General features: G+C 49.9%; 1 protein-coding gene across 1 annotated transcript; it reads right to left on the bottom strand.

Annotated features, from left to right (window-relative positions):
• Positions 1 to 5,157: 5,157 nt before the first annotated feature.
• On the bottom strand, positions 5,158 to 9,111 carry LOC105857525 (transmembrane protein 185A). Its single transcript, XM_012739935.3, has 3 exons — positions 8,777 to 9,111; positions 8,061 to 8,184; positions 5,158 to 6,841 (listed from the first exon to the last, which is right to left on the bottom strand). The coding sequence occupies exons 1-3, from the start codon at positions 8,924 to 8,926 to the stop codon at positions 6,597 to 6,599; spliced, it is 519 nt and encodes a 172-aa protein (XP_012595389.1). The 5' UTR covers positions 8,927 to 9,111; the 3' UTR covers positions 5,158 to 6,596.
• Between the last annotated feature and the right edge of the window lie 3,608 nt (positions 9,112 to 12,719).

Below are 12,719 nucleotides of genomic sequence, written 5' to 3'. Positions count from 1 at the left end.
AGACCGAGACTGTGGCCTGTACCCAGGGCCACCTGCCAGCGGGTGGAGCTTTGAGTCATTCATTTCAAGGCCTCTCCTCGGGAAGGGTCACAGCAAGGCCAGGTTGGTTTTCTTCCACAGGGAGCTCGCCCACCAGAGTAGCAGGGAGGGTCGGTCCCAACAACCAGCTAAGCCAGGTTTGGTCCAAGGGCTTGACACTGTTCTTCTGCAAACCCGGTTTTAAATTTTAGCTGGTGAATTAAGAATGTGAGAGTTTAAGAATTTGAGACAAAGCTAAGAATTTAAAATTATGAAATGTAGCTAAGAGCAAGGAAACAGGGCGATTCTTTGTCACCTGCAATTTCGCTGCTTCATGAGAGCTGTTAAGACTTTTGAACCTTCAAATCCTGTGTCTTCAAGAGCCCAATCCCTCTCCCAAGCAAAGTGCCTATCATTGGGCCTGATTCTATGACCAGGGTTACCTGAACTGTCAGGCTTACCTGATTTCATGATCACATTTACCTGAACTTCTTGATTGTTGTTTACATTGGGGAGAGGGAGGATGGATTGTTTTCTCTCAGTTCAGTCCTGCCTGGGAAACTGAGTGCATGTGCATAGTATCCAGTGGAAGGATGAGGAAAGGTGAGAGAGGTGGGGACGCAGGTTGCGCTCTTGGGCAGGTCTGTCTCCCATGGACGGCACTGCTGCCCTTTGGGGCTGGCCCGTTCTCTGCGCTGGGGGGTGGTGTCCTGGGCATCGTAGGCTGCTTGGCAGCATACCTGGCTCCTTTCTACCTGTTAGAAACCAGGAGCAACAGCCAGGTCACGGCAGCCAAAAATATCGCTAAGTTCTTTTGAAAAGAAAATAACTCACGATCACATTTTGAAAATCTGCATCTTTCTATATAGATTTACACATAAGCAAGGGCCACAGGGGTGTACATTTTTAGGAAAGAGGTTTGTAAGCAGCAGGATCTCTGCATGATTCAAGATCAGTAGGCATATGTAAGTCCAAGAAAGAGATGAGAAAATTGTACTTCTTGAAAGTTAAGGAGCTCGCAAATGATGAATTTCAGAAAGGTGATTGGCACCCATTAGTTAATGAGCACCAGTTTATAACTGGGCAGGCCGAGACAGGGGGATCCACCTACGGACCATCGCTAGGCTCTGGATTAATCCATGTCCATGTTTTCATTCTCTCATCGACTCTCCCTACTTCTCACAGGACTCTGTCTCTCCACGTGCTGCCAAAGTAGAAATAAAGGCAAGGGATGCCACTGGGTTCTGGTGCATCGGTGTCCGGGCTCTCTCCACGACCTGATTTCGGAGGTCTGTTAGCCTCTATACCCAATTATTTCTACAGGAAGAACATGAAAGTTTATGTCCTGTGATCATTCAGACAAACCACACTTTATAGAGGCTTACAGAAACGACACCATGTGTTCTAAGTTAGACGCCCCAAGTGACCAGACAAAGTTGCTTCGTAAGTGGAAACGTGACATCCTTTAAATGTTGGGCTCCAAGAAAACAAAAAGAATGAAGGAAAAGAGGAGTAGGGTGGGGGGCGAAGGAAAGAAGAAAGAAGCAGTCACCAGACCTAGAACCTGGCATAAGGGTCCAACATAAATCCTGTAACCCAGACACCATCTAGCACCCTGTAGAGTGAAAACCCCAAACCCACAGGACTCGCTGGCAGTGTCTGTCACCTCCACAGCTAACCATTAGGGCAATTTTAGCACATTCACAAGTGAGACTTGATCTCACCTGTATGTAAGGTGAAGATCCTGCTATATAAAGGCACCACTACGACAGGGAATTGTGTCTGGATAGCCAGGAACACGGGGTCACTGTGAACACTCAGCCACCAATGCTCGGTCTTTGTACTTGCCGAGCATTTCAAGGTAATTTTTAATGAGTGGAGGCAGGATGTCTCAGGGGCTTAATAAAACCCAGACCTTGCTTGAGTATCTACTGGGTACCTGCGTTAGGCCCGGGAGGGCTGTTACACTGAAGTCTTTGTCACACACGCAAAAGACATGGGGTGGGGGTGGGGGGGAGTACCTGACTGCAAAGAAAGAAAACCGGCAGAGACCGAGAACACTGTGCAGACAGAAAACTCCTCATTTTCTGATAGGTTTCACTGACCAGCACATGTTCCCACCCAGTGCTTGCCTTTATATAACTGTGGAGGTCGGCATAGTCTGGGTACACCTGGGGCCCTTCGGCAGCTGGCACGTACTCGGAGACACAGCAGCAGTTGGGACAGCAGTGGAACAAAGTCGGGGGACGAGGGAACATGGCCACGGAGGCAGCAGGCCCAGCAGCCATGACGGGCACAGGCACCCAGGCATGGTGGGACGGCAGCAGTCCAGGAAATGGGAGCTGTGCGGAGTGCACGGGGACGATCTAGGAGGCACGGCCTGTAAGGGTTCATCCGGGTGGAAGGTACGGCAAAACAGACAAAGAGGAACTCTGCAGGCACAGTGACATCTGCCGCTGTGGTGACACGCGCCTGGACGCCCTCTGGCTGCTCTTCAGCCCTCGGGCTACTGGAGGTCGTCATTCCTCAAGGGGGTTGCTGGCGGAGCAGACTCGCTCCTGATTTGCCTAGTGGGGCCGTCAGGGTCTTGGTTCTTTGGTACCTCCTGGCTGTCCTCATTCAGACGTGTTCGATCTTCTAGGTGCTCGGTGGTTGGGGGTGCCAGAGGGGATTCTGTGGCTTCTGGCTTGCTCTCCCTCTGCCTTAATGCAGATGTAATGCCCACTCTTCTCTCCATCCTCCCAGTGAGGTGAGGGAGTCTCTTATGAAGTAGAGATTGCAGTAGCACTGTAACTGCGGTTCAAAGTTTAAAAAGAATAGGAAACTCCATGTGACAAGTTAACTGCCACTACCCACGATCTAGGCCCCGGTGCAGTAGAACTCTAGTGGCTCTGGGACACAAGGTTAAGTCCCAAAAGGAAGTTGTGGACCCGTTTTACATCTTCAACATGCATCAATTTGTGACGAGCATTTCACCCTTGGAAAATGCCTAAAAATGGCAAATTTGGAAGTGTACACGGCCAAGGGAAAGGGACTTTGAAGTTGCAGCCTGGGAGTGAAGAAGATTCTGGGCGTCTCTAATGGAGTGTCAGCTGGAAACAGAATAAACCCCTGGCTGGGAGACCAGGGCACTGGCTCTTCCACACCAGGGGCCCGAGGACCAAGGCAAGCAGGCATGTCTATGCCACCTTCGGCAGGCTCCCTTAAGTGCCCTCGGTTTAGCTCTTCTCCAGATGGCAACTAGGGGGACGCTGATATTTTAACACCAACAGATGCCCACGCCTACCTCTGTTACAGATTAAAGCACTATGGAGTCATGGGGACACATCACCTGCCAGGTGACATTCTTTTTCTCCAGAGGAGGAGGGCATGCAGATCGAGTGACTGAACAGCCCTGATACACGGCCTGGCACCATTCTCAGCCCTTTCCCCATGTGACTTCTTACTGAGTTAATGTCACCACGACCCAGAGGGGGAAGCAGGCACAGGAATGGCTCCGTACCCCACCCCAGGTCACCCAATTTTCATGAGGCAGTCCTGGGACTTTCCCCCGACCTGACCCCAGAGCCCACTGCCGTAGGCCTTCATGAGGTTTCTCATCTGCTTCCTCGCTCACGACACAGACTTGGTCTTTCTTCAGTGAAAAAGTTGGCAAGGCAGAGGGAAGTGTGAATGTCCTGACACCTTTTGCTGAAGCTGTAGAGGTTTAGCTGGCGGAGAGGCTCTCCATACCATCTGTTTCAAACCCTTTGTTGGGGCCATTCCTTTCCAGCATTTCCTTTTGAAACGGCTTTTCACTGATCCCTACACCAGTGCCACCGTCATCCCACCCAAACTGATTGCTGTGGACGACCCTCCACAGCTTTTGTTGGAAGGGGAGGGAGAGGAGAATCCGTCTCCCATTGATGGGGTGTCATAGACAGGGCACGGTCGTCTCAACAAAGGCTCTTGGGCCAGAGCTCAGAAAGCAGTTTCTTCAAGCAGCAGCCTGATGTCAGGGCACCCAGTGGACGTCCGGTCGTCCCAGGCACAGGACGGCTCTGCTGGATGGCGGTCCTTCTCTGCATACCTTGGGGGAGCCCTTGCTTCTGGAGGAAAAGGCACCGCTGGGAGCTGTGCCCCCGGCGCTACTTTCATCACATCTCGCCAGAAGTGATGCTCGTCCTTTGGTCACGTCAGCCCGGGAGTGTGGCGCAGCCAGCAGCACCCCTGGTAATAACGCAGCTCCGGGCATTGCAGAGGGGCTCAGGCTGCTTGGGGTGACGTCACAACACACCCAGCGCATGATCGAATAAAGGGCCAGGCCAGGCCAGGCCAGAAGAGTGACCTGTCAGCGTGTGAACTTTCTGGTCCACGCAGAGTCATTTCGATGGGAAAGATGACGTTGGTACACACTAGTGTTTCCGGTGACCTGCTGTACCGTAGGTGCAGATCGTGAACTGTCTCCTTGGCGACGTGTCCTAGAGGTCTTGGGGCCAGGCAGAACCACAGTACAGCACTGCCTAAAGACGTCAGGGCCCACTCTTGGGGACGCTGGCCCACACCCCACAGCATAGGATTGATGCTTTTAAGCACGGAATCAAGTCTAGCATGGACCCCGTGGTTCCGGCTGCAGCCGCACCATGCTTTTAACAGCACCCTGGGATGTCCTCCACAGAGATGTTCCTAACACACCCATACTGCTGGGCAGGAGACAGCCAATGGCAGCTGGCGGCCTTCTTCCCACCTGCCCTCAGCCTGCACTCATACGGGCCCTGCCCCCCAACCCTGGGCCTTCGTGGTCACGCCGTGACAGGGCATCTGGCCACCGGCCTTCACACACATTTTACTTTCCTTATCCGACATGCGTGTAGGTTTAGACCCCCGAGTTCCATCTCTGCCATCCTTCCTCTCGGTGTGGTGCCGGCAGGTCAAGGGAGAGGCGTCCATCCAAAGCAGCCTCTGCGTCACACACCGTCCCCACATACGGGGCCACCTGTCCACAAGCTCCCGCACTTGATTCTGGGCACCGAGCTCGATGATGTTGATGTTCCCCCACCCCCGCTAGCCTCGGCTGCCTGCGGCAGCTAGAGATTCCCTTTGCTCTGGCTGACAACAATTCCGATTTCCCGGACCACCAACAAAAGCACATGCGCACAGTGCCCGTGTAAAATGAAGAGCCAGTTTATTGAACAGCTTAAGAGAGTAAAAACAGTGGATTTAGCTACACTTTTTACACACTGAGCAGGTAAGGCTACCACTTTCCGTTCCCCCTTACCCCAAACAGAACAGGCTCCCTGGAGGCCCGTTGCAGGGCGCAGGCCTGTATGTGCGGGACTGGAATTAAGCCGACTTAGGCCGGTGAGCAGCTGCCCACGTTAACACTGCACACCCCTCTCCCGGCTGAGTATATCGACGGCCCCCTTTTACCCTCTTTTAAATGAACGACCGATTTGGTTTCAGGCAGCATGATATCACACTTGTAGCAGGTGACTCACGACTGTACCCGCGGTGCCTGGAGCTTTCACGTGTCAAAGCATCGCGCCTCGTCTAAAGCCTCCTTGTTGCTGGCAGACAGAAAGCTTGAGCCTTAACACGGACGCCATTTCTGCTCTGGGCAACATCCTCCAGTGTCCTGGCATCCAGTAGCACCTTGCAGGTTTTCGGCTAGCCAGTATTCCCAGCCCGTCAGAAAAGCGTGAACCACTTCTTGCTGGCTGTGGCTGTTCCGGCAGTAGCAGCTACCGAGTACCTGGAGGAATTCCAGGGCGGAAAGAGCAATGTCCAGTGAAGGCGTGGCACCCCGCTGGGGTGGGGCAGGCGTGCCGCCAGCTTCTACTTCTGCAGCAGAACACCTCGTCTCCAGCACAAGCTTGTAAAAAAATACTTTCACAGACTATACTGTACAGAACTAGGAGTTAACACCGTCTATTACGATGCTAAAACATCTGTATAAATACTATACACGCATGGAGTGACTCCATTAGAAAGGGCTCACCCGTGAGGCTATTAAAAACTGCTGTCAGCATGCCCAAAGGGAAACTACTCCCACGGTAGGAACAGGAAAAAGGAGGACTGCGCTGTGTCTACAGTCTACACTCGCAGTGCCTTAGAGACATCGTTACAGTTCCTACTGACTACGCCAAGACCTGGACAACTGGTAAGCTACACATGGGGGCTGGCCCTGTGGGAAAATATATTTTGGAACAACACTTTGGATCAGAACTTTTAGCACTTTGAAAACCAGCCATGTAGACAGATGTCCCTTCTGCGGGTCTGGTCATCTGGCCACCCCCTGGGTCCGACGGGGACCACCAGACGCCTTGGGCTCCCACCCAGACGGATGTAAATCGCTGCTCCCTCTCCCACTCTCCCTGGCAGCCAGGTCCGCTGACACACACCCTGGCTGGTCACCTGCCACCTCTGCGTCCCTTGGTGCTGAGTGGCTGATAGGCGTTGGATGCAAAGAAGGCGTTGGATGGACGTACCTGGAGACCCAGCTCCAGTTCCGGGGCCGGGCTGTGGGTGAAGAGGCGGCAAAGGGAGGTGGAGAGAGCGTGTGTCCCCGTCCACTTACGTGCTGTCCCCCAAGGTGGCGTTTAATCGGGCATTTCGATGTTTAATTTGGGAGGGGGCAGCACATACTTTCCAGGGCTCTGCGTGATGACCACCCTGGTCTTCTTGCGAAACACAGGAGCAATTTTAGGAGGTTCCGGAACTGGGGTTTCTTCAGTTTCTTCATTGTCTTCGTGATGGAGATCGTAGGAAATGTTTCCGTATTCTCGCAAAAATGGGAAGATTTCAAGCAGAAACTGACAGAAATCTTTGCGAATACCAAACCACCCTGAAAAATAAGAATGTTCTTTTTCAAACGCTAGGCCCAAGTGACTTTCACGTTACCTTTCTTTCCTGAACAAGAAGTCCATTTTCTCCAGAGAGTTCACTCAGAAACGAAGACTAAACAGGGCCTCAACTCAATAACGGGCCAAACAAAGTACGACCTCTGGCTCCGGGGTCCTCAAAGCGGGGTTCCCAGACCGGCAGCAGTACCATCCCCAGGGCCTTGTTCAGGATGTGATTCTCGGGCCCTAGCCCTGACCTCCCGAATCAGAAACTGTAGGTTGGGCTGGTGTAGGCTGAGGCCACCCACTTTTCCTGCCCTTAAGGGATCCTGTTGGGGGCTCAAGTTCGAGAACCACTGCCCTAGTGAGTCTCAAATACCTGTGGTGCCTAGACCACGCTGCCTTCCTCTAATCTTCCATGCCCAGGATAAGCTCTTGGATGAGAAAGAGTGTCATGCAAGAAGAGGATTTCTGTCACCCTGTGGAATCTGGGAAGGTGGCAGGCAGGTGTTGGTCCAGGCCAGGGGCCACCCTAAAGCTACTTCCCCGAGGCCTGCCCCTCCTCTCTGTGCACCACCCAGCCGTCGGCTCCGTGCTGGCTGGCTCTCCCGGGGCACAGGCAGCAGCAAGCATGGCCTGGGCTGCGGTCTAGGCACTGCTCCCACCCCACTGGCTTCCAGAAGGCCAGTGCTCTGGGGTTCCATGCGATGGAGCTCACAGCCTCGTGAGGAAGGGACCCTCCTTACAGATCGTTTCAAAACTGTGTGGCACTGCATGCAAGTAGAGAGGAAGAGAGGGCACACAAGGTGCACCTGACAACACTCACTGATGTCAGCAAGGACATGGGGGAAGGGGAGGGCAAAAAGGGACCTAGGATGATCTCGGGGCTCAAGTGGGAGATGTGGACGTTTCATCCACTCCTCACAAGCCCTGGAAGGAAGTATCTTGATCCCAATTTTGTAGAGGAGGAAAGGGGAGCTGTGAGAGGCTGCTTGTCTTGTTTGTTCCTCCCTCAAATCACGGGGAGCACTTGGAGGAAAGCCGTGGTGCAGGCCAGGGGACAGCTCTCCCTTCCCTTGGAGGGCCCTAGAACGTCCTCAGCCCTTGCTTTCCCGCATAAACTTCTAACTCAGGGTCCTCAGACTCATCCTTTCATAGTTCGGGACCCCTGCACCCCCACAGACACACACATGAAGGGCTTCTGACACGCCGAGTACGTACAGTGGTTTCCTCCCTTCTGTCCAAACGTGGTTGCCATCAGTGTGATCAAGGAGAGCCACAGAGGCACGAAGATGGGTATGCAGGAGAACGCATTGTGGCCATCCAGTTTGTGAACCGGCAGAATCTAAAGAGAGAGACACAGACAAGGTCCTTTTGACACAACGACAGAAAATGGACAACTTTGGAAGCTGCACCTCATCAGACGGCCCCTGCCCGCTGAGCTGTCAGAAGCGGGAAGGTCAGCACCTCAGGTCTCGGCCAAAGACCACCCATCCTCAGGGGCTGCCAGGAGATGAGCTTTTACCTCCCTCTCTAGGGTTAAGCAAAAGTCCCTCCACTTGAAACGTTTCCGGCCCCAGGAATTTTATGGGAATCTCCTCCAGGTGTTTGTTCAAAGGAGTCAATGGCGGCCACTCCAGAATTCTCCACACAACTCAAATCCGAAAATCCAATATCCAACTCGCCCTTTCAAAAACTAGGACCTCAAGACATACAGACGCATCCGCACTGGAAAGGTGCACTCCTCGCCGCCAGCCCCTGCCCGCCCCCCAAGAGAAAGAAAGGACATTCTCTTTGGACACACGTCCTATCCTGGAGGTGTGCTCTCACTGCAATTTCGAGGGATAGCAGGCTGCCTTTCCAGGTAGGCAGGAGGCTGTTGCAGGGAAGGGTGGGCCTTAGGGGCCGGAGAGGCTTCCCGTAGGTAGAAAGCTCACCTCAAAAGTGAGAAGAGGCACGACGATGGTCATCCAGCTCAGGGCCATTGTTATGTGAGTCCTGCGCTGCTCTGCAATCACGTCCATGGAGCGCAAGAACAGGACGGACCACACGATGTAATAGAGGACCACCAGGCACAGGAAGGACATGAGAATCCACAGGGGAACACACACGACCTGAGGCAAGGAGGGGAGGAGTCTCTTTAGAGCTTCCAGCCCAGCTTCCGGTGGAAGGCGTTGTCCACACCGTGCTGGGTCTCCCCAGCTAAGACAGCGCCAGCCTGAATAAGGGCGGTCCCTCCTCCCACGACTGCCAAGCGGACAGCGTGGGAAAGAGAAGGTACACTCTGCTTGCTATAGGGCCTGATGCTGGGGAAGCACACGTTCTGTCATCAGTCAGTCCCTCCTCCTTCCATGACAGCCTGCATCTGGCCCCCACGCCTCTGCCTTTCCCGAGGTCCCTCCCCCTTCCTCCTTCCTCCACTCACTCAGGCTCTGCCCTGCTCACTGGCATCACACCCCACCATACCCGCTTCTCAGGAAACATTTCCACAACCTGCCGGAGGTACTTTGGTGAGACACTTGGGAACGGGTCCCCAGAAAGTTCAGCTGCCAGGGCTTCTAGGGACCCCCGCTGTGTTAGTGAACTGGGCAGACTGACGCTGGGCACACAATGCTACCCCGTCCCTGCCACCATGCTCAGGCGAGTTCTGAGTATGTCACTGTCCTACCAGAAAGACCTTGTCTCACCCGCATGCAAGCCCAGAGGATAAGCCCTGGGGTGTCACCTGGCCTGGCTCCCTTGTGTCATCTCTTCTCCCTCCTGCCCTGCCTCCCAGTTCTCCCGTTTTCTTTTACTAATTATGGTACAGTAAAAGTGACTGTCTTCCTTTGCCATACAGTTCTATGAGTTCAAACACACGTGTAGATCCTCACAGCCACAGGCAGGAGGAGCTCTCCCACCCGACACCCTCGGCTGTCCTCCTTCCGTAGTCACACCCTCACTCCACCATAACCCCTGGCAACCAATGATCTGTTCTGTCACTATACTTTTGTCTTTGCTAGAACGTTACATAGATGGAATCACACAGCATGCAGCCCTTTTGAGCTGGCTCCTGGCGATCAGCCTGCTGTCTCTGAGATTCATCCACATCGTTCCCTGTGTCCACAGGTTGTTCCCTTTCATTGCTGAGTGGTATTCCACCGCATGGGAGGCTATAGTTTGTTTCCAGAACCGTCCATCAAAGGTGGTTTCCAGCTTTTGGTTATCCCAAACGAGGCTGCTACAAACACTGGAGTATGGGTTTCCAAGTGGCTGGCTGTTTTCATTTCTCTAGGGCAAACACCCAGGGGAGTGTTTACACTCTGGGTAAACACCCAGAGTGACTACTGGGTCACACGGTAAGTGCACCTTTAAATGTATCAGAAACTGCAAAACCGTTTTGCAGAATGTCTGTGCCCTTGTGCCTTCCTGCCAGGAATGTGGGAGCATCCCAGTTCCTCCGCATCATTCCCCTACCTCCCCGAACCTGGCCGTGGCAGTGTTTTTGAGTTTCACCATTCTGGTAAATGTGCCGGGGGAACCCATCCTGCCTGTCCCTGATGGGTGATGACGTTGAGCATCTCTTCCTGTGCTTACTCCCCATGTGTATATACTCTTTGTGAATTGTCTGTTAAGCCTTTTGCCGGTTTTTAAACTACGTGTTTGTTTTCTTATTTTTGAATTCTCTGTATGTTTTAGGTACTTGTCAATGCTTTGATATGTGCTTTGCATATACTTTGTCCCAATCTGTGGCCTGCCTTCTTGTTCATTTCAATTTTGAGGATGTCTAGATTTATTTATTCATAGATTTTATTCCAGGATGTCTAGATTTATTTATTCATATATTTTATTCCAGGACTGGGGCAAAGAAAATACAACATGAACTTAATGTTTTGCGGTGCCAGAAAATAAGGAAATGCTTAAGAAATGATGAGAAATATAAAAAAGACACAGGAGGTCCCAAAGGGGAAAAGGGCTCCCCAAAGCTGGGAAATATCAGCAAAAATGTCAACAATGATAGTATTGAATTATAACCAATAGAATAAAATAATGATTTTGAGTTTTCTGATCTATGAACTTGTTAATATGTCTCTGTTTATTTAGGTCTTCCTTAATTTTTCTCACCCATCTTTTGTAGTTTTCAATGTACCTTTCATTAAATGTATTGCCAAATGTTTTATGTCTTTTGATTCTATTGATAAGGTAGTTGACTTAGTGTCATTGTCATGCGTTTGTTGTTAGCATAGAGAAATACTACTGATTTCTGTATGTTGAACTTGTGTCTTACAACCATGGTATGTTCACCTGTCAGTTATATTTTTGGTCCTTTTATAGAATCCTTAGGATTTTCCACATTGATCTTCATGTTGTTTGCAACAAAGAAGTTTTATTTCTTCCTTTTAAATTATTATGCCTTTTATTTCTTTCCCTTATTCTATTGCAATAGTTTAAATGTCTAATAGAAAAAAAAACTGAGCAGAAATGTGAAATAATGTATTTTTGCCTTGTTCCTGGCCCTAGGTGGAAAGCATTCTATATTTTACCATTGAGTGTAATCTTAGCTCTTGGTTCTTTGTAGATTTTCTTTAACTCATGGAGATATATTTCTAGTTTGCTGGAAATTGTAAAAAATGAAACGTATTGAAAATTTTTAAATGATTCTCTGCATTTAATGGCCATCAGATCTTCTCTGTTCTTACACATTTTCTGTCTATTTTGTTCCAACTATTACTGAAAACTTATATAGGTTAGAAACTTGGCCCTACATAAGAAAGGACATCAGAGAAGGAATAAAGGAAGGTAAATTAAAAGGTTTCTTATTCTTAATGGATCAAAATGTAACTGTTTAGATTAACATAGTCGCCGTGTATTAGCTGATTAGTGCATATGGATAATTGAAATAAATGACATCAATGTTATTTTTAATTTTTTCCTTTTTTAATTTCAGAATATTATGGGTGTACAAACACTTCGGATACATATATTGCCCTCTCTACACCCATGTCAGAACTACAAGCATGCTCAACACACAGACATCTTGCACTGTATCCATCAGATGTGAATCTATCCATTCCCTCCTCCTCTCAGCTGCCCAACACCCTGTCAACGATACTTCCATATTTGCACATAAGTGTTGATCAATCAATGCCAATTTAATGGTGAGTGCATGCGGTGCTTGATTTTCCATTCTTGTGATGCTTCACTTAGATGAGTGCGCTCCAGCTCTATTCAGGATAGTACAAGAGGTGCTATATCACCATTGTTTTTGTGGCTCAGTAGAACTCCATGGTATACAGATGCCACATTTTATTAATCCAATGATGTATTGATGGACACTTGGGTTTTTTCGACATCTTTGTAATTGTGAATTGTGCTGGTGTGAACATATGAGTGCAAATGTCTTTTTTATAGAATGCTTTTTGTTCCTTTGGGTATATATCCAGTAGTGGGATTGCTGGATCAAAAGTATAGTTCTCTGAGTTCTCTCCATATTTATTTACATAGAGTTTGAATTAGTTTGTTGTGCCACCAGCAGTGTAAGAGTGTTCCCATCTCTGCTCATCCATGCCAAAATTTGTTATTTCATGTATTTTTGATAAAAGCCATTATCAATGGAGGTAAGTAATATCTCATTGTGGTTTTGATTTTCCTTTTCCTGATGATTAGAGATATTGAGCAATTTGTCATGTGTGTTGGCCACTAGTTTGTCTTCTTTTGAAAAGTTTCTGTTTATGTTCTTTGCCTTCTCTTTATAGGGTCATTTGATTTTTTCTTGTTGATTTTCCTGAGTTCTATATTGATTCTAGTTATCAGCCCTTTATCGGATGTGTAACATGTGAATATTTTCTCCCATTCCATATTGTCTATTTGCTCTGATGATAGTTTCTTTGGCAGTGCAGA

The sequence above is a fragment of the Microcebus murinus genome, unplaced genomic scaffold, assembly GCF_040939455.1.
Source record: "Microcebus murinus isolate Inina unplaced genomic scaffold, M.murinus_Inina_mat1.0 scaf027_hap2_Mmur4.0, whole genome shotgun sequence".
Lineage (NCBI taxonomy): Eukaryota > Metazoa > Chordata > Mammalia > Primates > Cheirogaleidae > Microcebus > Microcebus murinus.
Note: the sequence above shows the minus strand (reverse complement) of the source record. Positions and strands in the feature narration are given on the sequence as shown.

Coding starts and splice junctions, on each gene's coding strand:
- LOC105857525 (XM_012739935.3), bottom strand. CDS start 8,926: ATGTCCTTCCTGTGCCTGGTGGTCCTCTATTACATCGTGTGGTCCGTC. Junction 8,185..8,776: donor TGCCTCTTCTCACTTTTGAG/GTGAGCTTTCTA, acceptor CTCTCTCTTTAG/ATTCTGCCGGTTCACAAACT. Junction 6,842..8,060: donor ACAGAAGGGAGGAAACCACT/GTACGTACTCGG, acceptor CTTATTTTTCAG/GGTGGTTTGGTATTCGCAAA.